The 26727-nt window shown below is 40.0% G+C and overlaps 1 protein-coding gene across 3 annotated transcripts in view; it reads left to right on the top strand.

Annotated features, from left to right (window-relative positions):
- The window catches only part of LOC137322840 (protein furry homolog), a 305481-nt gene that overhangs the window by 257491 nt on the left and 21263 nt on the right, over positions 1–26727 (top strand). For all 3 annotated transcript variants that reach the window (XM_067985968.1, XM_067985965.1, XM_067985966.1), the window contains exons 48-57: positions 888–1067; positions 2841–3002; positions 3185–3259; positions 6112–6285; positions 12000–12200; positions 13978–14139; positions 19171–19319; positions 20465–20672; positions 20782–20931; positions 23380–23478. In XM_067985968.1, coding sequence (XP_067842069.1) covers positions 888–1067; positions 2841–3002; positions 3185–3259; positions 6112–6285; positions 12000–12200; positions 13978–14139; positions 19171–19319; positions 20465–20672; positions 20782–20931; positions 23380–23478 — 1560 coding nt within the window. The remainder of the gene's footprint in view (positions 1–887; positions 1068–2840; positions 3003–3184; positions 3260–6111; positions 6286–11999; positions 12201–13977; positions 14140–19170; positions 19320–20464; positions 20673–20781; positions 20932–23379; positions 23479–26727) is intronic.

Genomic DNA, 26727 nt, shown 5'->3' with positions numbered 1-26727 from the left:
GAGCAGGCTCGAGGGGCCGATTGGCCTACTCCTGCTCCTATTTCTTATGTTCTTATGTGTGTGGTGCTGTACTCCTGCCACTCACCTGCATGGCCACTTTCTCCCACTGCCTCCGCAGCTGGTGTCTGGAGGGTCTCTTGCCACCTTGCGGGTACAGGATGGCTCTCCATTCCTGCACTCCCTCCACCAAGGCCTCCTGTGCACTGTCAGAGAACCTTGGGGTAAGCTCTCTTGCCGCTCCGACCATCCTGCACTGCTTCCATTGACAGTGTACCTCCCCTTTAAGAGGTACAGGCTGCCTTTACCTAGTGCTGACCATACCCCATACCTGGCCTCCTGCTGGTGCATTCAGCCACTCAACGGCGCGGGTAGCGCTGGCTGCACGTGGGAATCATGGTAATAAGGATGCAGCACGAACCTCGCATGCTGCCTGCATCGCTAACACTGGGCGCAGGTTAACTGTGCACCGCGACCTCCGTGCCCGGTATCGGGCCTTATCAAATTTAATCCCCTTTGGCCTGCTAAAGCCTTCCCACATGCAGGTCCATCCGAAGCCTCATTCCTGCCAGATATCACCGCACCTGCTGGAGACTTTGTCCAGCACATCTGTGAGGCAGAAAATAGCTTGGGGCCCTTCCCACTCGCTTTTGCATAAGGTGATGAAGCTCCTGCCTACTTTGGGTGGAAGCTTTAGACCCTAATCCCCAAAGGGGACTCAAATAGAGAAAAATGCAGGGACATAAATCCACACCACAGTATGATATGTGAACAATAAATGAAACCGGACAAGCTGTCGATATTAATGCCAGTTTGGATTGCAGACCTGGTATTCATCTTTAGTTTACCAAAAAATTTGAAAATAATTCACGTTATCTTTACCTTTACAGAGTGCTCACTGGAAGGAGGCCTTAAACATTCTTAAGCTAGTCGTCTATCGATCTGCAAGTCTGGTCTTGCCATCTTGTCAACATGGTGACCCTTCTCAAGTAGATATACATCGAATGTGGAAAAATGCTTCGAAAGAATTGCCAGGGAAAACACTGGAGTTTCGCTTTGACATTTCTGAGGTATATTTTGACCCTGAGCTGCTCATCCGCCCCATATACTCTCCAGCACAAAGACCACCTACTTCCACCTGCATAACATCACCCGGCTCTACTCTGCCTCAGCCCATCTGTCACTGAAACACTCATCCATGCTTTTGTCATCTGCAGACTCAATTATTCCTCTCACTGCTGGCCTCCCATTCCCTATCCTCCATAAACTCATCCAAAGCTGCTGCCTGTATCCTAGCCCATATTAAGTCCCATCCACCCATCACGTCTGTCCTTGCTGACCTACATTGGCTCCGGTCCCTCAACACTTCCAATTTAAAATTATCATCCTCGTGTTTAAATCCATTCATGGCCTTCCCCTCCCTATCTCTGTATTCGCCTCCATCCCTCCAACTCCACCCCACAGAACTCTCCATTCCTCCGACTCTGGCCTCTTGTGCCCCCCCCCCTCCTCCCTTTACTCCACCATTGGCAGCCATGTCTTCAGCCATCTAAGCCCTATCTTCTAGAATTCCCTCTCTAAATCTCTCTGCTTCTCCACATTCCTATCTTTCTTTAAGACCTTGCTTAAAACCCACCTCTTTGACCAAGCATTTAGTCAGTCCTCCTAGTATCTCCTTCTCTGGCTCGGCATCCATTTTTGTCTGATTGAGGTTCTATGAAGCGCTTTCGGACATTTTTCTACATTAAAGGTGCCATATAAATGCAAGTTGTTGTATTTTGCTGTTCTTTTCCTCGGAGCTGCTCCCGCTCTGCCAGCATTACTTTACACAATTTCCCATTTCCCACATCAGCAATCATTTGGTCTTTCTGAGTGAAATTACCAGTAAATGCTGATTAAAGACCATTTTGTGCTGTGGGCCCATGGCGAATGAGAACTGGATTAAGACTATCCAAACACATTTCGTCCTTTGCTGTATTTAATTAAACTTATTTATTACTGAGGGAAATAAAATTCCTCAAGCATCAGTTATTGTCTGGGATAAATGTTTGTTTTATCTGTAAGAGAAAAAAAAATGAGTGGGGATAAAACATTTTATCAAGCCTCTTTCAATGGATCCATGGAACGTGGAAAACATTTATCATTATAATGGGCTCAATTACTATAGTAGTAGAAGTTTTTAAAATGAAAACTGAATATATATCTTTCATGAAAATGCCTAATGGGAACTTTTTCAATTGTCACTTTTGTTGATTTTATTTTTGATTATTTTTAATGAAATTATTTCATGTTGTGGCCTCAGTTCATACTACTGCAAAATTGCAACAATTTATTGAGTAAATTTGGTCCCTAATAGATGTTACTTTTAGATCATGATATTTCTGCCTGTTTTATCTGAAATGAAAATTGTATAGTTGCCAATTTAAAGTATTATTACGCATTTACGTCTGAAAATAGATCAAGTCTATAGTTAGCAGAGTACATTTTGAACATTTCCTAGTCATGAAATGAACAATGATTGCTTCTATTAAATATTGTTGGCTCGTCCATTGACCCATGCAATAAGCTGATAAGCAATTTCCATTTTTTAAACCATCAAGCTTTTAAAAAATGATTCTTTTCTAGTTCCTCCTTGTTTGGTTATTTTATATGTAACCTAAACATTACTTGCTGTCTGTTGCTATAAAACCCTGATTAGAGACCATGAACATCCTCAAGTTATCATTTGTTAAGACCCACTTCCTATTTTGTAGATTGCTTTTTAATGAACACAGGAAATTAAAGTCAGTTAATTAGTGATTTGTGGGATGAGGTTGATGTACAATTTTCTTGTTTTTTTGGAGACTCCTGTGATTGGAAGAAGTTACGATGACCTGCATGGTCCGTCTGGGAGGGATGGAAAACCTAGGGCAATAGCCGTCACTCGAAGCACTTCATCCACCTCATCGAGCTCTAATTCAAATGTCTTGGTCCCTGTGAGCTGGAAGAGACCCCAGTTCTCCCAGGTTTGCTTGAAACACTTAACCTGCTGTGTGTCACCTCCACTTTCTTTGTTCTGGTTTAATTGAAGCTCTAAGTGAAATGTTGCATGATGTGTACTGGTCACATATAAGCAATGCATAGCATATGAAGAGAAGGAATGGGAAAGTGACATATTGCTTTAATTTTACCATGTCTTCTTTTACAGAAAAGGACACGAGAAAAATTGGTGAATGTTCTTACGTTGTGTGGCCAGGAAGTAGGCCTAACCAAAAATCCTTCAGTAAGTTGATCACTTTGTTAATGTCAGTAACTATTTAACCATCAATTTAGGTGTCAGCTGTGGCTCAGTAGTAGCTCTCTCGTCTCTGAGTCAGAAGGTTGTGGGTTCAAGTCCCACCCCAGAGACTTGAGCACAAATCCAGGCTGACACTTCCGTGCTACACCGTCGGAGGTGCCGTCTTTGGGATGAGATGTTAAACCAAGGCCCCGTCTACCCCCTCAGGTGAACATAAACGATCCCACGGCAATATTTCAAAGAAGAGCAGGGGGGTTCTCCCCTGTGTCCTGGCCAATATTTATCCCTTAACCAACATCAATAAAACAGATTATCAGGCCATTATCACATTGCTGTTTGTGGGACCTTGCTGTGTGCAAATTGGCTGCCGCATTTCCTACATTCCAAAAGTACTTCATTGTAAAGTGCTTTGGGACATCCTCGGGCTGTGAAAGGTGGTATATAAATGAATGTTGTTTATTTTCTTTCTTTATAAAATATTAATCAAATACATAATTAGAAGTTTCTAAATTTAAAAAATAGATTTTCAATAAAAGAGCTAAATAAGCAAGATTGACTCATTTAACCACTTAAAATTTATAAAAATAATAACAAGATCAAATGTGTAAGTTTAAAGTTTGGTTTGAATTTTTATGTCTGAATCATAGGAATGCAATTTATGCGCAGAATGACCTGTGTTTTGTAGCCCGGCACAAAAGTATGGGTGGGTCCCCAACCCTCCAGCAGATTATTTTTTTAAACTTCTAAATCATTTTTAAAATTAATTTCTGAATTAGTTACATTCTTAGTCTATCCAGTTCGCACTTCTATTTAAATCAGCTGTAGTGACAAATGCATTAGCGAGAGCCTATCATATCAGTCATTGCTGAACATGCTGCCTGAGGAATAAGGGTCAAAGTTCAGTTGGGTGGGAATGCACAACTCCAGTGTTTCCAACTTGTCCATGCCGCTGATTCAATGCAATGGCAGGAATGCTGGTCACATTCATTTTTTCAATAATTTTAATTCAGTATTTCAATTGTAAAATTAGTAATTCTACTGTCAACACCGTGGTTGCCTTGGCAACGGGCAGTTGAAAAGACTATCTGTAATCACCAGGCATTGTTCCGTGATTTATAAATGCGATAGGTTCGAGGATTTCATTTCCACATTCACCTGAGGAAGGAGGAAGCCTCCGAAAGCTTGTGGATTTTAAAATAAAATTGTTGGACTATAACTTGGTGTTGTAAAATTGTTTACAAACACCAATTAAGACATATCACTCCTTTAAAAGTTGATATTTTCAAATACATTTTCTGTTTGTGTATTCAAAAAGAATGTTTACATTTTGTATGGCATTAACTCATGATTTTATGCCTAATCACCATTAGAAAATTAAGCAAGTAACAACTAGAATGTTTTTTTCATGTATGTTTCATAACATGTATGGAATTAGGGATATCTACTACCCAATTTTAGTTTTGGCTTATTCATCATTTCTTCAGCAATATAAGTCTTTCTGAGTTTTATCCAGTTATGTTCATAGTCTTACCCATTAGTTGTACATGATTTGTAATAGATCTAGTATAATCTTTGAAAAAATTTTGCAAAGCTTGCAGAATGGCCAGGTGGCTCAGTAACATGGAAGATTTGTGTACCAATACATAGTGCTGTGGAGAAGTTGGACATAGGCTCTTTCCTGTAATTTTCCATTTGGTGAGTTTCCATTATCTGCTAGATCATCAGAACAAATTGTCAAACTGAGGTGAGGTATTTTTCCAGAAGGAGAAAATTCAGAGGGCAAATTAACCCAGACTACTCTTATGTGCCTTCCAGCAATCAAATAAAGGATAGCTTTGTTAGAGGCCCGGAAACACCTTTCAAGGAGGGGAATGGTGAATGTCACAGAGATCTAAAAGAGGGGGAGAATTAACCAATAAAAGGGGTAAAATTAAACTTAAAAATTAGCACACGTTTTAGCCTTGTAATCTTTTTGCAAATGATTAGAAGACTAAAAATGGATACATGTTTTGTGATCACAAATATGTTCAGTCAGATATTTTATGAATTCGACTTGCATGTGCCTATATAAATATACCAAAACATCAGGGTTAAGTTTTGGGTACTGATATATTGATTTACTAGTGTTGCCTTTCCCTTAAGAACAACAAATCAAAAATTGAAAACAGAATATGAAGTTTTAGAATGTTTCTAAATTTAAAAAGCAGGTTAAAAACAAGTTCTCCATTGTCACACAGCATGGAATATGATAGCCTGCATACATGAAAACAATGACACAACTTCCTGCTGTTGATTACGGTCACATTGTTTACTCAGTCCTCACACCACTGCCAACTCTTGTTTCACTTTCAAAGGATTGTATGAATTGTGTCACTTGAAGCAATAGCTAGCTCTTTCAAGCTATTTATTAAACATATGGCTGTAAAAGTCACATTAATGAAGATCATTATTTGGATTTTATTTATATCAAGCAATAAAGTGCATTTACTATAGCATAATTGGTAAGTTAATTAGTTACGATGTTGAAACAATTTTCAAGGCAATATATCTGAATGCATTTGACCAGGTAGGATTTAGGACGATCAGTGAAAGGCTTTTCACAATGGAAACAGTATCAACAGGATGACATTGATTCTTTGTACAAGTGTTATTGGAACACTGCAGAGCCACTCTCTTAAATAAATAATTGATTGCTAGTCTATGAATACCCATATCTATCCTGGCTATGTGTACTTTATATTGTAAATTTTTTACACCAAGTAAGGATTTCATTAAATGTATGAATGCACCCAGTAGAGATGTCTTTTAAACTGAGATGTGGATATTATCTGTTTTAGGTTATTTTCTCTTCAAGTGGTGATCTTGACCTTATTGAGCATCAGGCAAGCTTGGTGTCATCTTCAGAAGACGGTCCAAGAGATCAAGAAAACATGGATGACACAACCAGTGAACAACAGTTCAGAGTTTTCAGAGATTTTGACTTCCTGGATGTGGAACTGGAGGATGGAGAGGTAGGGTTTATTAAAATTTGCATTAAAAAATCTATACTTGATAATTTGGTGGAAAGGATTATAGGCTAGTATTTCTAAGGGAGATATGGGTAATTATTTTCTTCTGCTAACTATTAACCATAAGTTAAAAGCATACTATTGCTTTGATGCCAGAATGATTAACAAGTCCTCCATTATTATTAAATTTGGATGGATAAATTGTTATCTTTGTTTATCACTTACTAGACATACGTTTATTGGATTTTAACTTAATCCATAAGAGGGATATAATGGGTGTATTAGCAAGTTTTCAGACTGGCTCAAAACATCTTGTTCCAAAAGCTCAATTTTTTTTCTCTACCATGTTAGATGCCACAGCAAGTCTATTCACCTGCCCCCTTAACATTTGAGGCTTTAATCCTATTACAGTCTGTGAAGTAATAATGTATAAACTGTTTAGTATCAAGGATCAAAGCGTTTAAAATAATGATTACAAAATGTCAATTGGAAAACTTATCTTTTTAAATAAATGTTGATGGAAATACCGAGAGATTCAAATGTATGTATTAATCTCATAAGTTTGAAAAGGAAAAGTTTAGCAAAGACCAGTAGAGCTCAAAATCCCTGATCAGGCCAGCCTAACGTTTTATCTTGACTATCAGCTTATACTAACATGCAAATTCTTCTGTCTTCAAACAAGTTTAAGCATGCCTTTACTGGACAACTAGAGCAATACCTAGTCACAAAATGATGCAACTCTGGGGAAAATAAAAACTAGCAAGACACAGAAATTCACCACTTGTCAGCCAATAGTGTGGTGTTGGAAGGGGCTGGGGTTGTCAGCTATCCTGTCAAAAGAGAAAACAAGACAAGCCTAAAAAAGGAATTTTTGTTTTATAGGAAGTGAAATTATATTTATTTCTTAGAAACTGAATGTTATAATGTGTTTTTTTTACTCTTTATTGCTGTCTAGGAACTTCAGGTAAGATGTTCCATTATGCAGCTTTGTTGATGTGTTGTAGTCTGCAAGTGGAATATTTGTGCTGCATTGTAATTTATCAGCTTGTTGCATTATGTATTGTAAGTAACCTCATATACTCCGGTGCTAGACTGGGGAAATGTTTCAAATGCATGTAAAGCAGAACCCATTGTTTGTACAACATTTACATGGGTAGCATCACCTTTTCATTTGTGGATGCTCAGAGCAGATTTTCTGGTAATAACAATAATAAAAGCAGATAGTGCATTTTGCCATGATTTTGTTTTAAAAGCATGAATAACGTTTCACGGCTGTCATATTAAGCCTGTATTTTCAAAGTTGTCGAATGTTAATTGTAAAATTTGCAATAGGCTTTGGCATTCCACTGCCATCTTTGGTATTACTTGACAGCAATGTGCTATTCATCTGCTCAGTTGCCTCTGCTCCTTCACCCCTCTTACCTCTGCCCACTAAGTCAAGCATTCCCCCTTCCCATCCCTACCCTAGACCTGAACCCTCCTCTCTCCCTCTCTTTCTAGTTTCTCCCCGATTTTCCTCCCCACCCTTTCAAAGCTCATCTCACCCATGAAATCTACCTCCTGCTCCCTCGACCCCATTCCCATTAAACTTTTGATCACCCAAACTCCTCTCTTGACCCCCATTTTAGCTGTAACTGGCTCCCACTCCTCAGGCACTACCCCCTCTCAAAAAAATATACTCAAGCTCTCTATCCTTGCTAACTACCTTTCCAACTCCAGCCTCCTCCTCCTCTCCTTGAACATCTTGTCACTTCTCTGATCTGTGCTCACCTCTCCCACAAATCCGTTTGAACTTCTCCAATCAGGTTCTTCCTTCCAACCCCTCCCCCCAACCCCCGGAACTGAAATTACCCTAAACAAAGTCACAAATGACATTCTCTGTGACTGCTAACATTGGGCATTATTGCTCCACATCCTCCTTGATGTCTCTGTACCCTTCAACACAGTTGATCACAGAATGCTCCTCAAATGCTTCTCCTTCAATTTCCAGCACCATGATACTGCTCTCGTTTGGTTCAACTTTTAGTTATCCAGTCATAGCCAGAGTATCTTTAGCAATGGCTTCTTATCCCACCCCAACACAGTCACTTGCGGAGTCCCTGAGGATCAATCCTTAGACCCTTCCTCTTCTACATGCTGCCCTTTGGCAAAATCATCCACGGACATGGGATCAACTTCCATATGTATACTGATGACTCCCAACTTTACCTCTCCACCACCTCTCTCGATACATTCACAGACTCTGTGCTGTCAGATTGCTTGGATGAGCCGTAACTTCCTCTAGCTATTAGGAAGACCAAAGCCATCATTTTGGCCTCCATTACAAATGCCAAACTCTTGCCACCGATTTCTTCCCCTCCCAGGCCATTGTTTCATACTGAATCCGACTGTTCGCAACCTCGGTGTCCTGTTCAACCCTGAGCTGATAACCACATATCCTCTCCATCACAAGGACCACCTTCTTCCACCTCCATAACATCGCTCACCTCCATCCCTATCTTAGACTACTGCTTCTGAAACCTTCATACATACATATGTCACCTCCAGACTCGATCACTCCAATGCTTTCCTGGCTGGCCTCACACCCTCCATAAGCTTCAGCTCGTCCATATCCTGTCCCATATCCTATCATACACCGTTACTGATGACCACCTGTCGTCTCTGAAGTGCATTGGTTCCCAATCCCTCATAACCTTAAATTTAAATCTTTTATCCTTGCACTTTAATCACTCCATGGCCTCACCCCTCCAACCCTATACCCCCTTACGCCCACCCAGGTACTCTCAATTCATCTGACTCCAGCCTCATGTGAATCTCTCTTTCCCTTCGCCACACCATTGGTGGCTGTGCTTTCATCCACCTCAGTCCCACTGCCTGGAAACCCCTCCCCCTCTCCACCCCCTCTCCACCTCCTGTGTGTGTGTGTGTGTGTGCGTGTGTGTATTAAATGTGTCTACAATAAAAGGCTATTAAGCTCTGGAAAAATGTGCCTAGAAAACATACAGATATCAAGGTGGTAAAGCAGATGATATGGTTAATATTAATTAAAATGCAGCAACCTCTAATAATTGCATTGTGGTTTGTGTGGTACTGGAGAATTAAGGATAGGCTGCTTAATTAAAGGACAAGTACATGTTTGATAGACTGATGCAATATTTGAGGATAAGGATGAGAGTTAAGAGATATATTTGAAATGATTGTTGGAGGAGAAAGAATTAAATCACACTTAGCTGGACTTGCTGGGGCCACATTTATACTGTTCCATCCTGAGCCAGCAGCAAATATTTGTAATTCTTTACTTGGAACTACTCTTCACTCTGCCCTTTTAGAGCATGCATATGTAGTGAGACAGGGTTGTCTGCTATAGAGTTAACATCAGCACATAACAACTCTGAAGATCTAATATAACACGCTTAGGCCTTACATTTTTCATTGCCTGTGTGGGCTGCTCAAATTATGTATAATCCGGAAGACCTTGCAAATTTAATCTCACAAAAACCACTAAAATCATTGACCTCATTGTCAGGGACTTTGTTTGATGATCATCTAAGCTCATAGTGTGTACAACCAAGTCAATCAAAAACACTAGTTTGTACATGCATGTGTGGATGCCATGGGATAGATTTTTGTCTTCACTGCCTGGGTGGTAGTCTGGTGGGCAGATGGCCTGTCCTTTATAGAACCTGCCTGAAATCATTTGGCTTTCTTTTGCGATTTCAGGCCTCAAAATTGAAGTATTTTGTTGTATGAAATTTATTTTGTTTGTTCATGTAAACACCATTTGACCAAGAATCCTGTGATAAACATATAGAACATATAGCTTAACCATGCTGTACTTTAAAAGGGAGGTTCCGATGAATAACCACTACTCTTAAGTGAGGAATGATAGATGAAAAGAAAGACCCACTCAGTTGCTCTGAAGCTTTTTATATTCCTTCAGACCATGATTAGTTTCTGACAGGAAGGCTATATTAGTTTGTTCTCGGTAGAGAAAGGCAAACACGCTCCTTTACTGGATGAAAGAACCAAGCTCCTTAACATTGAGCAATATTACTTTATTTGTTGCAATTGTAGTTAGGTCTCGCATTTGCTGCTGAGGCTAACACTAGATTTGAAGAGCCGTACCAGATCCTTCCCTTTTCAACCCTACAACTAGTCTTTCCTGTGCCCTTCATCGAGGCCTTAACTTACCCACCTTTCCCCCTCCCCCCCTCCCCAATTTCAGCAAAGAGATCTGAGAGAGAATAAGGAGTTAGAAAGCACCATGTTTGTTCTCCTGACCCTTCAACAGAATGGGGAAGACTTCTTCTGATTGCTATGTGTAATGACATTGTAATAAATTTTACAACACCAAGTTATAGTCCAGCTATAACTTATGGACTATAACTTGGTGTTGTAAAATTGTTTACAATTGTCAACCCCAGTCCATCACCGGCATCTCCACATCATGACATTGTAATACATTCATAAAGATTTCTGCTATTTGGTTTTTCTAGCAAAATAACAAATGGAAATTTGCAGGGCTTCTGCTGGACTCCTGCTGTAACTCCAGAGAATGGCCAGATCCTGAGCAACTCCCCCCACACCCCCCCCCACCTCAAGACAGCCAGGCGCCAGATTTTGTGACTGCAGGTGGCAAGTGCAGCCCCTGATCCCCTGCTATTAGGTGCCCTCCTGCTGACCCCGCTAGCTCCAGTGATGTCAGCACTGGAGAGCGTCTATAGATGTGATCTCAGTATAACTGTTGAGATCGTGGCCTACATATATCTGGGGTCTTTTAGAAACTCTTTGTGATTTCATTAGAAATAGAAGTACCAAACAGAGAAGATCTTCATGGATGCACTTTCCATGTCGTAACACATAAGGGACAATTTTTGTCCCATTTTCAGGTGCGAACAGTGCGGTAGTCAGCCATAAATTACAGCGCAGGACTTACCACCCATTCCTGACAACATCGAGCTCATCGCGATTTTGGAGTGGGCCAGGAAACAAGCAAAACAGGCAGGAGCCTACTTACAATACTTTATCAGAGTGCTAAGCCGTATTTAGGACCCTGATACAATTTTGGTCTCCCACTGGACAATTGAACTGAACGTTGAGTGGCCAAATCAGCGGTCCTTAAAGGGACCGCTGCCAGTCCCTCCTTGCCTTCTCCTCTTAATGCTCCACTTCTGGCTCGGGTCCAAGCTGCCTGTCAGTACTCATTCAACACTGCCAGTTCACCGATATTATGGTAATGAGGCCTGACAGTGGACATGGTTCGGGTCTTGCACCAACATCAACAGGCGGGCATAGTGTACACCCTACTTACCGCCCACCGCATACCCAATTTACCCGATAGTCGAAAATCCCCCCATAGTGACCAGAGAATGCTTACCCTAAGGTCAGTTTGTGGATCAGTTGTACTGCCATTTACTAGCCTGCACATTTCCTTAAGCCCCAGCAGTAGCTCTCTGTTGCTATTATTGGTGAAAAGGGATATCTGAATGCCCATTAATAGTACAGAAATAAGTCAGTACTAGTTACAATCTGTGGGAAGAAATGACTTAAGGTTGGTCGAAAAAGTTGTATCAATATCTGGATTTGTACTTCTGAATAAGTAGTTTTGTAGAATCACATTTAGGTAGTCTTTTCTGTTTCATACAAACGTTTATTGATCAGTTGATTATGTATTTTTTGTGAAATGTGAATGATGTTGCACTTTTTCTTCCTTTCAGGGTGAGAGTATGGATACCTTTAATTGGGGAGTACGGAGGCGCTCTCTTGACAGCCTAGACAAGGGGGATATGCAGCTTCTGGAGGAGAGCCGACATTCAGGAAGCACACGCAGCCTAAATAAAATTAACCACGAGGATTCAGATGAGTCCTCTGAAGAGGAGGCGCTCACCGCAAGCCAAATTCTGACACGATCACAACTAGTATGTCAATGCTTTACAATTTATCATGCAGATAGTGAAAAGAACTAAAACATAAAATGCACAACATAGGTTAACATTTTGGTAGCACTCTCCATCAGAACTCAAACTCATAAAATGTTGTGTTTGAAGTGGATTCTAAAAGTAAATATATATTTGAGTTTGAAATACAATTTTTCTTTTTGAAGGTATTTTCTCCTCTTCCCTTTCTAAGTCTCCACACACCACACACAAATACCTGCCAAGAAAGTAAGCAAGCAGGCAAACAGAATATTTCTCTTCGTAGCTTAGCTTAAAAGTTAAATGTCCTATCAACTCATTGCATCAATAAACAAAGTATTCAGTGGGGAACTGGGATGGAGAATTTACTCCACAGTCGCAGAGTGTCCTCTGCATCACATCTATGCTGATGAGTTCATGATGTTTTGTACAAAAGATGCTTTGTACAAAAGATAGTAAAAATCCTCATACTTAAAACAATCATAAGCGAGGCTCTTTCACAATCGTGAAGAAGCTACCTCACAGTCACTGTAGAAATACCCTTTATATAACCTATCCAAGATAGTGAATAACCTGGCAACATAACATGAATAATAACCTTGTAACATTCTTGTACCACCATGTTCTGCTGAACCATATTTATTTGCTAATATCCCAATGCTTTTAACTTTTTTGCTTCTATATCATGAAACTGGTATTTCTGTCTGTTATGAACTTGTCATCACCTTTAGTACTAGTAAGGGCAATTTAACAACATTTCTACACAGATTAAACACTCAATATAACACTTTGTTTTGTACCCATTCCAATACCATATTTACCAGTTATAACAAAAGCCAAGAGGCAGTAATAACCCCAATGTTTGAAGCACATTTTTAAATGCCAGATTTTGTTCTTCCAAATTTCTTAATGTATATGAAATAGTTCTGGAAAGCTATAGAGTGAGTCTACACACACTGAAGAGCTGGAGTAAGAATGTCAGCCATTTGTTATACCTTACCATGTGTTCCTTAACTTAGATGAAACTGTTTTATGATTCCTGGTGGGACAAATGGGGCAATTTGAGGCAGGATGGATAAGCAGACCAGCCTCATTACTTACCTTGATGCTAATTCCCTCTGCCTAGTGTCAGGCCTGGCCAAGTGAAGGAAGTACCTCAACAGTAGCTGTTTCTACACACCCTCCAGTTACAACAAGATCCAAAACCCAGTGGCACCCAATTAAACAGTATTTTCACTGTTATGCTAATCTTAAAAATTTTGCCTACATTTGGACAGACCAAAAACAGGATTTAATCTAATTTTGAAAAGATAAATTTCAGTAATTTAGTGAAAAACACAATACTATGCCAAGTGTTTTGAACAACATAATATTATGTTATAAAGCAACCAACTTCATAATATTGCACCTGGAGAACACCACTGCTTCTGCTCAATAATTCAAAGAATGTTAGTTTTGTTAAATGCTTTTACAGAATTTTGGCTCACAAAGAAATTACACCATTTAAAAAAAATATTTAAACCTAAAACAAATGCACAAAATTTTCATCAAATGTATACTGTTTAACATGTCAAAAATTAAGTTTTTTGTTTGATTTCTTCCATTTATCTACTCTAGGTCTTTAAATTATACTGTACAATATGCTGCAGTGCTTTATTAAACATATATGGTTATAACCCAGGTGCATATAAGGTTTAATTTAGTTCTGACTGGCATCATATCATGCATTCAAATCATAAAGGTGATACTGATATTTTCTTGTTAAATTTGTGTTCTGTAGATAATGAATTTTGCACCTTCTGAAGACACAAATCACATGGATTCATTATCAACCTCAGGCGACACAGCCTCCGTAGATCCACTTTCAGTAAACACAAGGACCCCTAGTTTAGAGGTCTCTCTGGCTGATGAAATAAACCAGCAAGTGCCTGGGAGGTCAAAGGTGAAGGAGCTTTGGTGGCATGCCAATAAATATTCATTATGAATAAGTATTTGCAAATTTCTTCTATATGTTTATATTCATTTCGGGAGTAAGTGGTAAGGGTAATCTTTGGTTAAGATGGCCTAATCATGTGTGGATATGCATGTTTCATTTTGTCTTTTGCTCAACTTTTCTTGGCAGTGGGCATGGATCATTAAGGAGTTTGCACTTTAAAAATGTAATTATTAGAAACTGCCTGTTGTTAATTTATACTAATTTATTTCGCAACAAAGCTTGATTTTGCAAAGCTGCTACGATCATAAATAACATTTCTGAATGGGTTGAGGCAATTGTTTATCCTGTTAACCATATGTTCATATCAAAGTGGTGGATATCTGCATGTGCAATATTATATCTGTGGTGGGAGAATACAATTTAGTTGTGCATATTGCTCTAAGGCTATGCTTGCTGGTATCCAGCCAAAATATTACACCCAGGCTCTTCAAAAATTACCAATGCACAAAAGAATACAATCAACAGTTTTATGAGGACATGGTTACTGTTTCTGACATGAAGGTTGGTGAGAAATAAACTCGAATTTATAATTGCTCTATTAGGATGTGTTATATATTTACATTTTTTTTTAATAGTTCCAAGACAAAGACAGATTGTTTGAAGTATTATTCTTATTCCAAGTTGCTTTTAACTTGCACAATTGGCAATTAATAACCATATTTAAATGTACTTAATAATGTTTTTTAAAGTAATTTTCTATTATTTCTTATTCATTCAACCGACATCTTTAACAGGATTATTCTGCTTTCAGATGTTTTCTGAATATTGTATTGGATTGCTGGGGTTCTGTGTTTCTTTCTGCAAGCATATTGTTATAAGTGAAAAACTCATTTATTAGGATGCTCACCACCCAATAGGGAATTTGACTGCTGAGAGTAACACAGGCTGATCCTGTGTTGCTCTCAGCAGTAAGGGCTGATCCCTCATTATCACAAAGATATGCATCATGCCGCACACAACCACAAATCTGAAAATACAGTCAGAAACTGTACTGCAAAGCTCCATCTGAAAGGTCTGCTCAATGACGTTTCTGGTGACAGCATTGCTCTTGTTATACATTAGCTCTGCAGCTGTTCCTAGGTTTCTGACAGGAGTCACAAGCTATGTCTGAAGGGGATACTCCTTGTCGCCCAATAGCCAGCCTGTGACCTGAAGGCCTGGTTGGAATAAAGGCGGCACAGAGGACTGGCGCTGGGTGAATGAATTGTAACTACTGCAAGGGAACTGGGCACAGACCTGCATGATAGGCTGCCTGTGGTCGCAAACAAACTGGACGTTGAAGGAGTGGAATCCTTTTCTATTCAGAAAGATGCCGGAATGATGACGCAAAGCAATGTGGGAGAAGTCTACGGCACCTTGGATTATGGGGAAGCCTGTAATGCGGGCGAGCCTGGTGTTCTCTCATTCCTGCTTCTCTCTGCCCATTGGGAAAGTAATATAACTTCTGGCATAGAGAGCCTCGGTCACCCTTGATGCAATGGTGAACAGCAAACTGGGAGATGTTGCTGATGTCACCTGCTGCAGCCTGGAACGACCCCATGGTCCAAGCATCTTATGTTAAGGAGTAAGCCCATACTGCCCAATACCTAATTATATGATAGCGTGACCCAGGGGTGTAAACATCACCCTTGTGATCTGAACTGGATATTGTGTCTTTCGCACATACCCTCAGGTGTACTTCTCTGATATTACCAAAGATGGACTGAAACGCTTTGTGAGATGAAGCCATATACTAATCATTAAGCTGCTTTACTTTACAGACAGCAAGTGAGTGTAGAGAGTAATAGATGTAACCAAATCTCATTTGATTTGACGAACTACAAAGCCTCCTGTCAAACAAGGAAAATATTAAAAATATACCACATTATTCTATTAGTGGGCTCACTTAACTTTTCCTAGCCAGCCTTCTGTTGCTGACCAGCTGTGGGCTTGCGATAACTGTGTTTCCCTTCACTCAGCCAGGCTTCCTCTTCAGACCTAGCTGATTGACTGACTACCCCTGTGTCCCCTTGTCCTTTTTTCCCTTTGTGTTCCCAGCAAGTGATAAGGTTGTCCACCAACTTCTTCCCCATTCAGTGTTTCACCAATAGGCCTGTCAACCAAACTGACTGCCTCTCCTCCATCCTTGGGTGTGGGTTTAAAGTAACATTTCTCCTGTTTTCCTCAAAACTCAACACTTAAACCTAAGGTATCCTGATAGGGTTAGATGAAGTAGGGAGGGAGAAAGCTCGTGTAGAGCTTAAACACCAGCATGGACCTGTTGGGCCGAATGGCCTGTTTCTGCGCTGTTTATTCTATGTAAATCTATGTAATTCTATGTAACTCATTCCAAAATTCTTTCCATGAAAACATGATCAACATCCTAAAACATGACAGTCAGATGTGAGCTACCTTACTGACTTTCCTTATACCTTTCCAATTACTCACTCACTGTTACTGAGGATGAATTCTCACAATTTTCCCACTACTGATGTTAAACTCATTGACCTCAGTTTACCCCCTTCATTTTTGAGTAAAGATGTAATGTTTGCTATCTTCCAATGAATCTAGCAAGCTTTGGAAGATAATATCTAATTCATTCCCAATTTCCTCGCCTATTTCTTCTAATACCTTTGTGTGTAAACTATCTGGATATTTATCCAGCTTCAATTCCATTTTATCTGAGTTTTTCTATTTATATTAATCCCTGTAGGTTTTTCCTTCACCCTTAATTCCTCTCTCCATCTCCCACATGGGATGACAGCAATACCCTATTAGTATGTGAAGCTGATCTGTTTCCAAAAAAAGTGTCTAATCACCCTTGTGCAAGCCCTTAGTGCCTGTCTTCTGTGCTGGTTTTCCTATCCTAGTGCTTCTACAAAGTGTTTCCCTGGTGACTATAGCTTGGGAGGTGGAAGGTCGCTGAGCTTCCATTGAGGCTGTGGTGGGTGACCTCGAACAGCTCTGGGCCTTGAGGACCTGGCTGCAGACTGCAGCATCCTGACGCAGGCCAGGGCAATCATGCCCAACTGGCTGTGTGACACTAACAAGGGCACTGGCGGATTAGCTGGCATGGGAGCAGACATGTTGTCTTCTTGAGTGACGACAGTAGATGCCTCTCCCATAGAGTCATGGCCATTCTCCTGGGTCTTTGTCTTAGCATGCCTACGGCTCTGCTCGAGAACAGAGTGCAGGAATGATGTAACACTCTGGAAACCCTTGTCAACAGTGACCCCAAAGCCAAAATAGCAACTGTGCAAGTTTCCATCGCAGCTGTGAGAGATGTCAGGAGAGGCTTTATGACAGGGGGCGCCACTGTCGTGTAATTGGAGCTGACCACTTGGTCCATGTTGGACAGAATGGTCTCCATGCTTTGTGCGTAGCTTGAGACAAGTTGGAGCTGGACTCCTCCATGCTCTACTACATTGTGTGCAAGCTCACTGGCAAACTGCCCAGTGCACCTAGCATTTTCTGGTAGATGGCCTTCGGTTGCCTGGGCTCCTGCGCACTAATGCCCGATGATTCACCACGTGTAGACACCTCTTCTAACCTAGTCTCTAAAATACGCATGGTGCCAGTATCCGAGCTGGTGCTTACAAAAGACAGATCAAGTGACGGTGCATCTTCAGGAAGGCTGGCCTTGACTGGCAGAGGGGCTTCCACATTTTAAACACCTGAAATGAAAGAGAGGGACAAGGGTTAGCTTGTGGTGTGAAGGGAGAGCGGAGAGAGAAAGAAGGAGTTGATGAAAGCATCTGAAGTTTGTCTTGCAGAGTGTGTGAAATGAGGTAGAAGTCAGAAGGGGAAAAGGGGATTAGGTATGAAGAAACCCTGCATGAGTCTCCTCCAGTGTTGCCATGGCCACGACTCTCCTCCTGACAATGATGGCCACCACACTTTCTTCAAGGTGGGGGGAGGGTGTGCACAGGGGCTGTTCCTCCTCTGTGCTAGCCTGCTGTCTAGAGTTGTGTGTGACTTTCTCCTGCAAGAAAGAAGGGAGTGTGTTACTGAGTCTTGTGAGGTGTCCAGAGAATGTACCTGTCATGGTTGAATAGCTGGTAATCAGTGTGTCCGTTGTGATTAAGTAAGAGTTGTAATAATGGTGAGTCTGAGGAGAAGGAGGTGTCGTGAAGTTTGGTGCAGTGATTATAGGAGAGTGAAGGGAAGCAGGGGAAGGGAGTATTGTGAGTAGTGAAGCTGGGGGTGGTGGAGCAGAGAGTAAGAGAGCAGTATTCTTACTTTAACAACTCTAGTGAGGTCAAATGCTTTTTCCAGCATTGCAGCCATGTCCTGGGTGCTAAATTCATAGCATTGATATGATCTGCGACCTCTTCCCTCTGTCTCCTGAGTTGATGAGGATATCTCTCTTCCTGTTCACTGCCTGCACCAGGACTTTCAAGGCAGCTTCAGAGAACCATAGTGCTCTCTCAGCATTTGTTTCAGCCATTTTACTATTGTTGAGTGTTCCTTCCGTTTTGCAGCCAAACTGCATCTCCCCTTTAAGAGCTACTGGCTGACTTTAAATGGCTCTGAGGCACCCTATCTCCAACCTCCACAATAGTCGTGCACCACAGGTAGCGCTGGCTGCATGTCTGCATGATTAAAATGATCAGCCAGCATGAATATTGCATGCTGCCTGTGTCCATGTTAACAGGCGTGTGCAGTGCATGCCCTACGCCTGTTTCCAGGCGCGATCAGATTTCTAGGCCCTTGTCTGTAGTTGACATCTCTCCTTCATAGCACAATTGGATTTAGGTACTCATTATTTGAGTAATCACAAGTGAATGCTAACATTATGGCACAATGTACTTGAGTTTTATTGCACTGCGCCATATTATTAATAACAAGGTGTTTAAATTTTCATAATGAATGTATGCTTGTGTTTTATGTTAGATTTTATCTTACACTTGGCACAACATAGCATTCTAAAGTATACAGTATGCTTTTTATTTTATTTGGTGTTCCTAATTCTTAGACTTTATAAATTTTATTTTTTAGGACATTGAATTCATGACTGAGGAAGATGAACTTTCTGGATCTACATGTGAACTTCCATCAGCTCTTGAGGGCAATGATAGCTTCAGCCTTGAGATAACAGAACCAGAAGAAAAGGGTGATGGCGATGTCGATCAATCAGGGCTTTCAAGGTTTAATTATAACTTCACATTGTCTTATGTACATTTTCATGCTTAAGATAATTATTTATGTATTTTTAAAAGACAAAGCATGAAATTAGTTGGAAGTTCAAAATTATCTGTCACTTTTCCTTTTAGCAGTGAGCATTCCGATCTTCATCTTCACTTTTAAGCAGATAAAGCCAATTTTTTCAGGCTTCTAGTTGTCTGAACTTTGGCTTCAAGTAGCTTAACCAAATGGAAAAAAATCTGAAGTAACATTGACCTGGGCCCTGATAATTATAACTGATTTAATTGATTTCAGCATTTTATAAGTAGCTACAATTACCTGAAATTACTTATTTAAAGCATGGACTAAATTAGCAGCTAACACCACAACTATGCTCCAAACTCAAGACTAAAGTATAGAGACCCAGCTCTTTGAGCCTATCTGGGTAACTAAGATGCTTTAGACTGGGAATTCATCTTGTGGCCCTCCTCCTTTTCCAAATCCTTAATATTACCTACCGTATGAGGAGACCAAAACTGAACACAAAACTGAGGACTAACCAAGGTCTTGTACAAGGACAAAAGAGTATGTTTTGTTTTTGTAGTTAATTGTCCTGTAAATACACCCTAGCACCCTATGCACTCCAGCTATAACTTCACAGCATTGGTTATGAACCTTTAGAGATCAATGCAATAGAACACCTAGATCTCTTTCTTTCGCTACCAGCTTTTGGCAGCTGTTCTTTCACCTCCCTCCTTTCCAATCCAATTTCAACATTAACATCGGCCTGGGGGTGTAGGTCTACCGCTGGGTGCCTTAGGTTGCCACTCTCACTCTCCACGGTCTCCCCACTCATCCTACACGATCACGAACAGGAACTCTGCCTGTCCATCTGCTCTTCATTCTGCTATTGGTTACCTGAAGAATTCCCTCATGGACTAAGCATGCCAAAGCCTCGAACCGGGACAGAGTGGGCCTGAGGCTGTAGCAGGGGCTAAGAAGTTGAGCCAAGCAATCCAAGACTGGGGAAGTGACTATCAGACCCCAGATGGAGCAGGATTGAGAGGGCCTGCAACCTCAAGGAAGATCCACTAGATTTATTTAATTTTTTTAATTCAGTTTTCTAATGTAAAATTTACTGCATGATTTTTATGTTACTTTCTTGCAGCTTTGCTGAAGGGGACAGGGATGGGCTTCATGAGCTCCGTGCATCACCCCCTCCCTCGCCTTTCTTTTCTGCAATACTTGCAGCCTTTCAGCCTAAAGCATGTGATGACGCAGAAGAGGCATGGCGAACCCATATCAATCAACTCATGTCTGATTCTGACGGTTCATGTGCAGTCCATACTTTTCATGTGTTCTCTTCCCTGTTTCAGGTAAGAATCCATCTTGGTTTGTACATATTTTGATAATAGGCATAAATTGATCTAAACAGAAATTGAAAACAGATACAATACTATTTAAATAATGTGATTGTTTTTCCAGTGTATTCAGAAGAAATTCTGTTCCCTAACCTGGGATGCAGCAATTTTCCTTGGGGATAGTCTGCGTGGAATAGGATCAAAATTTATGAGTTCTTCGGAGGTGCTCACCTCATGCTCAGATTGTCCCACAGTTTTCCTAGATGCTGAAACTGTGAGTATCTGTTGATTGACATGATTTTTTTCATTAAATTATTTACCATTCAAGATCATGACATTTTGTGAGGACTATTGAAGCTTTTAACATTCTGCTCATAAATAAGTATGTTCTTTATTTTAAGTGGAAGTACATTCGATGTAATCTATATATGCTTCTTTTCAAATGTTTAGAAATATGATTTTACAAACTATTGATATAAACAGGAAATATTTAAAATAGTATTAAAACTCATATAAGCTTTTCTGAAAGATCATGACAAAATATATTTAGCAGTGAAGTAATAATAGTATAAATGTAAATTACAGCCACCTAGTTTAGCCAACTAAAACTATATCAATTATAATGTTGCAATTATTGCTGGAGCATACTTTTCCTTCTTGAAATATTATCTGATTAATTTTTAGAAAACATGTCAGTTAACCAAGTTTGGACATAAAATGCCCCCATTTTTTATTTACTGTTTGTGATTTAGCTGGAAATATCGAAGAAGATCTTCACAACTAATTTATGATGCAGATACACATAGCAACCACAGCAACTCATCTCATGGAGATACCTTCTTAGCACTCCTCAGAGAGAAAATGAGCTTTGTTTTGGCCATAATGCAATTTAAACTTTTCATTTGTCCTCAGTGCAGACAATGCTAGCAAGGCCGCATTCATTGCCCATCTTTAGTTGCCCTGCGGAATTGATAGTCTGTTTAATCTGCTGCAGTCCTTGTGGTGATAACGGTGTTAAGTTGCTCAACAACAATGAACCAACAGTGATATTTGATCAAGTCAGGCTGTGACTTGGAGGCAGTGATGTACCCACGACATTGCTGCTCTTGTTCTTTTTGGTGGTAGAGGTTGGAGGGGATGGGGGTGCTGTTGATAAAACTCTGGTGAATTGGTGCAATGCTGGAGTTCGTACATACTGCAGCCAGTGCACCAGTGATGAAGAGTTTAGATATTGAATCCAGTGGCACGGGAGTCAATTAAACAAACTGCTCTGACGTGGATGATGTTGAGCTTCTTGTGTGTTGTCGCAGCTGCACCCATCCAGACGATTGGTGAGTATTCTATCACACCCCTGACTTGAGCCTTGTGGATGGTGAATAGGCTTTGAGGGGTCCTGACTGATCAGCATTAAAATTAAAAATACAATATATGATGTATGTAAATAAAATCAGTCTCAACTTGTGTAGCTTTCCCTAATTTCTAAGCCATTTGTAGGGTAAAATTATGCAACATGATATGCTATTGTTTATGCCACTCATATTCTATCAAAACTAATGCTGTCTTTATTTAAGATGGAAGTGAAGGATCAGACCATTGGATACAGTTTTGTTTGAACTGACAGTTATTTGTATCATTTATTCAGATGCAGGAACAAAGGCACGTTTCCAGCTGCAATCAATCCTCAGGACTAAATCAGTTAATGTTCTGAAAACAGCATATATTTTAATAATTGTTTCTATTTCTTTGAATGTATGAACTATAAATATATATACTTTTTGAAGTTGCGGTTTAGGGAAAGAACTAAATCAGGGAGCATAGTTGGCAGATAAACTGAAGGAGCTAGAAATTAAAATAAACAAGTTATTGCAACGTATAGTTAGGATTGCACATCCTGCTAATAACAATTTCAAAATGATAAATTAAATCATCTAAAGAATGATCTAAGCCACTTCACATAGATATGGAAGGTATTAAACTAAAATTCAATTCATAGAGTAATAAAACTTAATTGAATTTGTCATATTTTACCAACTTCTGGTGTAAACAAAACCTGCTGACTATAGAGTTTATCATACTTGGGAATGGGACCCACACAATTCAGTTATGTTATTCAATCCCTTCACTTGTAGGATGAACTCTGGATTGAATGACTAACCATTGAGAATCCTCTGCACATTTGGGCAAGAGTAAAAGAAAATAAATCACAATTTAAAAAACAGTCAGGTGGAAGCTTTAAAACTGCACAGCTCCACAGTTCTGAATCACTTCTAAAAATGACATTTAAAAATAAATTTATTAACACGCAAGTAATTAAGAATCATGTTTTCTATATTTTGACCTTGGTATCAGTGCCTATAAATTTGAGTGTGGTAAAACAGAAGTCTCATCCTGATATCTAAAGGCTTATACCCTAGCATCTCCACTCTGCAGCAAACATGGCTATGTTTCCAACCTCACTAACCCACTATACTTCCAAAAAAGCAAACATACTTAACCCCACCCCTACCCACTCTGGAGTTATTTTCAGAAAAATACAGATTCAACCTTTCCTTTCACATAAAAAGTTAGCAAAAAACTGTTCCATTTAACTCTACCACAGGACCCTAATACTTTCAACAAAGAGTTAATACTTCAAACTTACGAGCCACAAGATTTGTATTTTTATGATTTGTATATGTATGTTCAAAATAGTGTATACTGATAGAAACCCTCTTTTCTCCAGCTGATTTCTTGTGGGCTTCTTGAAAGGCTGAAATTCAATGTCTTGGAACTACAGGAATATTTGGACACATACAACAACAAGAAAGAAGCTGCACAATCGGTTAGTCAGCTTTCAGAACCTACCAAAGAATTCTCTGATATTACTGTTTTAAATGTTGACTGATAGAATTTAAAACTCTGACATTTTTGATTAGCTATAACAGTAATTATAAATGTCCTTTTCTCTTTTTTTAAGTTTTTCTGCTTTCAAATAAACCTTTCTACAGAGGTTCATGCCTAACAAACACTCTGGATACTTAACTGAACTTTGTTATGTCAGTTCATTTAACATTTGAGAACTTAACTACAATTCCCAAAGTATCTAAATTGCTAGTGTAGAATTGCTGTTCCATTGAGGGACAAGGGTAGGTTTGTCTATTGGAATTTGTTCTCCTTCAGTTTTCCCTCATATTTTGTTCCCCCCCCACCTCGTTTGCCAAATAGGGTTTGTTAACATCTGGTAATTTCTGGCATATGAGCCAGAAATTTCTGCTGATCAATGCCTCTTTGAATTATATGTAATATTAAAAGTATGTAAAAAAAATCACAAATTTTCTGCAGGAGTTCTACATGAAATGGGTTTGGATAGTCTCAATTTGCCCCCTAATGGATCTCCAACACAGAATTGCACCAAATTTGGCACTAACTTGGAAATCTCACTCAGAGGGGCCACAGAATGACTGGTATTGTTAATGGAAAAATGTTGCACTGCTACAGAAAGGATGCTTCTCTGATGTTGGAGCTGTACAAATTGTTGAACTACAGTAGACAGAACTTTACCCTGCATCTAATTGTGGTATACATGATCTGGGCATGGTTGATGCCTAAAATGGGAACGCGTTCTATTTTTTTGTTTTAACACACTAAATTTTAATGATTTCAGAAATAAGCTTGTTAGTTAATAAAAATGTATGCAGTATAGATATAGTTCAGTGTGTGGTGTGGCACCAACCAGGAGACTCGCAGATTTTGACCCCTGGTCTGTGCTGAGTCAGCCTATTTCAGACAATGTGGCAATGGACTCAGTGGGGGAGAAATTGGTCCACATTGCGCATATTTTCCAGGCATAAATCGTTCTGCTCTTCCATCAAGGGTACTGCCATATTGGCAAAGGCAGCTTTCCAGGCCACCTAAAACAGGCATTAGGCCCCTTGCATATGTCAATGTGGGGCGTAATGCTTGTTTAAGGGCCCCTTCCGGAATTGGGCAGAGCTGAGTGGACTAGGCACCGAGCTAGCTCCGCTCAGGATTATTTGGTTTACATGTGGAGGCCACCACCAAAATGCAAGTTTTTTTTTTACTTACCTTCATATGGAGCCAGGAGCAGCATGAGTGCTCCGTCTGGATCCATAGCACTACTGCAGGCTGTTGCTGGCCCTCCCCTCACCCTTCCAGGTCTTACCTGAGAGATGCTACAGATGAGACAGCCAGCCCAAATTACGAACATACGAAAGTGACAGGCAGGAAAACACCACCTGGTTCATCAAGCCTGCTCCACAATCATAGCACTGAAGCATCATGACGAGTCACCTCCTACTCATCTTCCTCCATCCGTAGCCATGTAATCTGCTGGGAGAGGCAAAAAACCCAAGGCCAATAATGGGGGAAAAACTCGAGATCACATGGACCACGTGTTCGTTATCTGTTAATCCACTTACCTTCTATATGATGCGATCTCTGCCCCAGTAAAGAACCAGTCCAGCTCCCTCTTGAAGGTATGCAGAGAGTCAGCACACGCCACACCCACTGCTAACGCATTCCAGAGGCTCACTACTCTCTGGGAGAAGAAGAACTGCCTAACATCTCATCTATTCTTACTTTTGCATAGTTTAAACGCATTTAAGTTGGAGCAGAGCAATGTGCCGAGCTGCCTCTGGAGGTACGACAGTCGCCGGCAGTTTCCCACATAAAATAAAATGAGGCCTGAGGCCCAATTTCAGGCGAGCCTTGGGCCTCCAGCTTCTGCGCAAGCTCCTAAAACAGGCCTAAATCAATTTTTAGGCCAATATTCCTGGGCTAGGATATGGAACAATTGGCAACAACTTCTGTTCCTAATTACTATCCATGAACCACCTGTGGAAGTTTGTGACCATGTGTTGTTGGGTGACCACAAGGCCAGGACATAACCGTGAAGTTCCTCATAGTTAAATAATCTGTTGCTATCACTTAAAGAATGTCTAATTGGTGAGTTGCCGTTAGATGATTCACTTCAGAAGAGGAATCGTAAGGGGAGAATAAACTAGATTTATTCCTTATTTTGCACACACATTTAAGCTTCATATATGTATGTAGAATGAAAGATGATACAGGAAGAAATTATTTAAGATGGTGCAGTGAGTTAACCTACTGTCTTTTCACATCTGGGACTTGGGTTTGAATCCAGCCCAGATTGATGGGCGGAAGTCTCCAGTGCCTGTAACAGTACTATATGTGAAGTTGGGGCGTATCACACAAAACTTTTGTTAATTTGCCATTAATTAGCAGTCTCACTCAGAGACCTCAGAGATGACCAATAATGGAAATGGAAAAAATCATATTGGTACAATTCAAATATTTTTTTTCTGGTGATTAAGGCATTCTGGTGTTACAGTGGATACCTGAATCTGAATCAATAGTGCTTGATGTTGACATTGAGTATCAAAAGCAGAAAATTGCTCCATTCTGCAGCACTAACATCTATCACCTATGTAAGGAAATTTTAATCTGACACCAAATATGGTTGCAACTAGTCCATTTATTGTGTGACAAGAAGTCTTAACATTGGTCTTAGTATACACAATGTTTGAGCAACAGCATCCAAGAAAAGAAACGACAATTACCCCATTCTTTCCTCCGGTAGAGGGAAGTAACCTCATCAATCCAAGCCCTGAACCTCTACAAAGATTCAAGAGTTAAAACCCTCTGTATTATAAGAGAGCCTGGTCATGTATACATGAGTTGGTTGTGCACAGCTGCTAGTTTCTTATCTTGTTTGCCTAAGACATTGGAATGTGGAGGGCCTCTCATATCTTGCCTTAGCAAGGTCTGGACTTTCTCAATGTCTCTTTTCTCATCCTTGAAACAGACATGCTGTTAAAAATTTTTTTAGAAGCATCCTTTATTGGCCATGTCCCTTTGCCTTATGGGTAGTTTAATTTGACCATCTCTGTCTTTTTAACTGTTTATGTGTTAATGCTTAATGCTTAATGTAATTTCTATAAGCATGAGCTGGTTATATGTATTAGAATGCCTAACCCAAAAGTGAATGGTTTATATGTTTTATGTTAAAAACATTGACACTAAACGTAAGTTTAATATACTAGAAAAATAT

This window comes from Heptranchias perlo, chromosome 6 (genome assembly GCF_035084215.1).
Source record: "Heptranchias perlo isolate sHepPer1 chromosome 6, sHepPer1.hap1, whole genome shotgun sequence".
NCBI lineage: Eukaryota > Metazoa > Chordata > Chondrichthyes > Hexanchiformes > Hexanchidae > Heptranchias > Heptranchias perlo.
The sequence above is the reverse complement of the archived record's forward strand: the minus strand, read 5'-3'. Positions and strand labels throughout refer to the sequence as shown.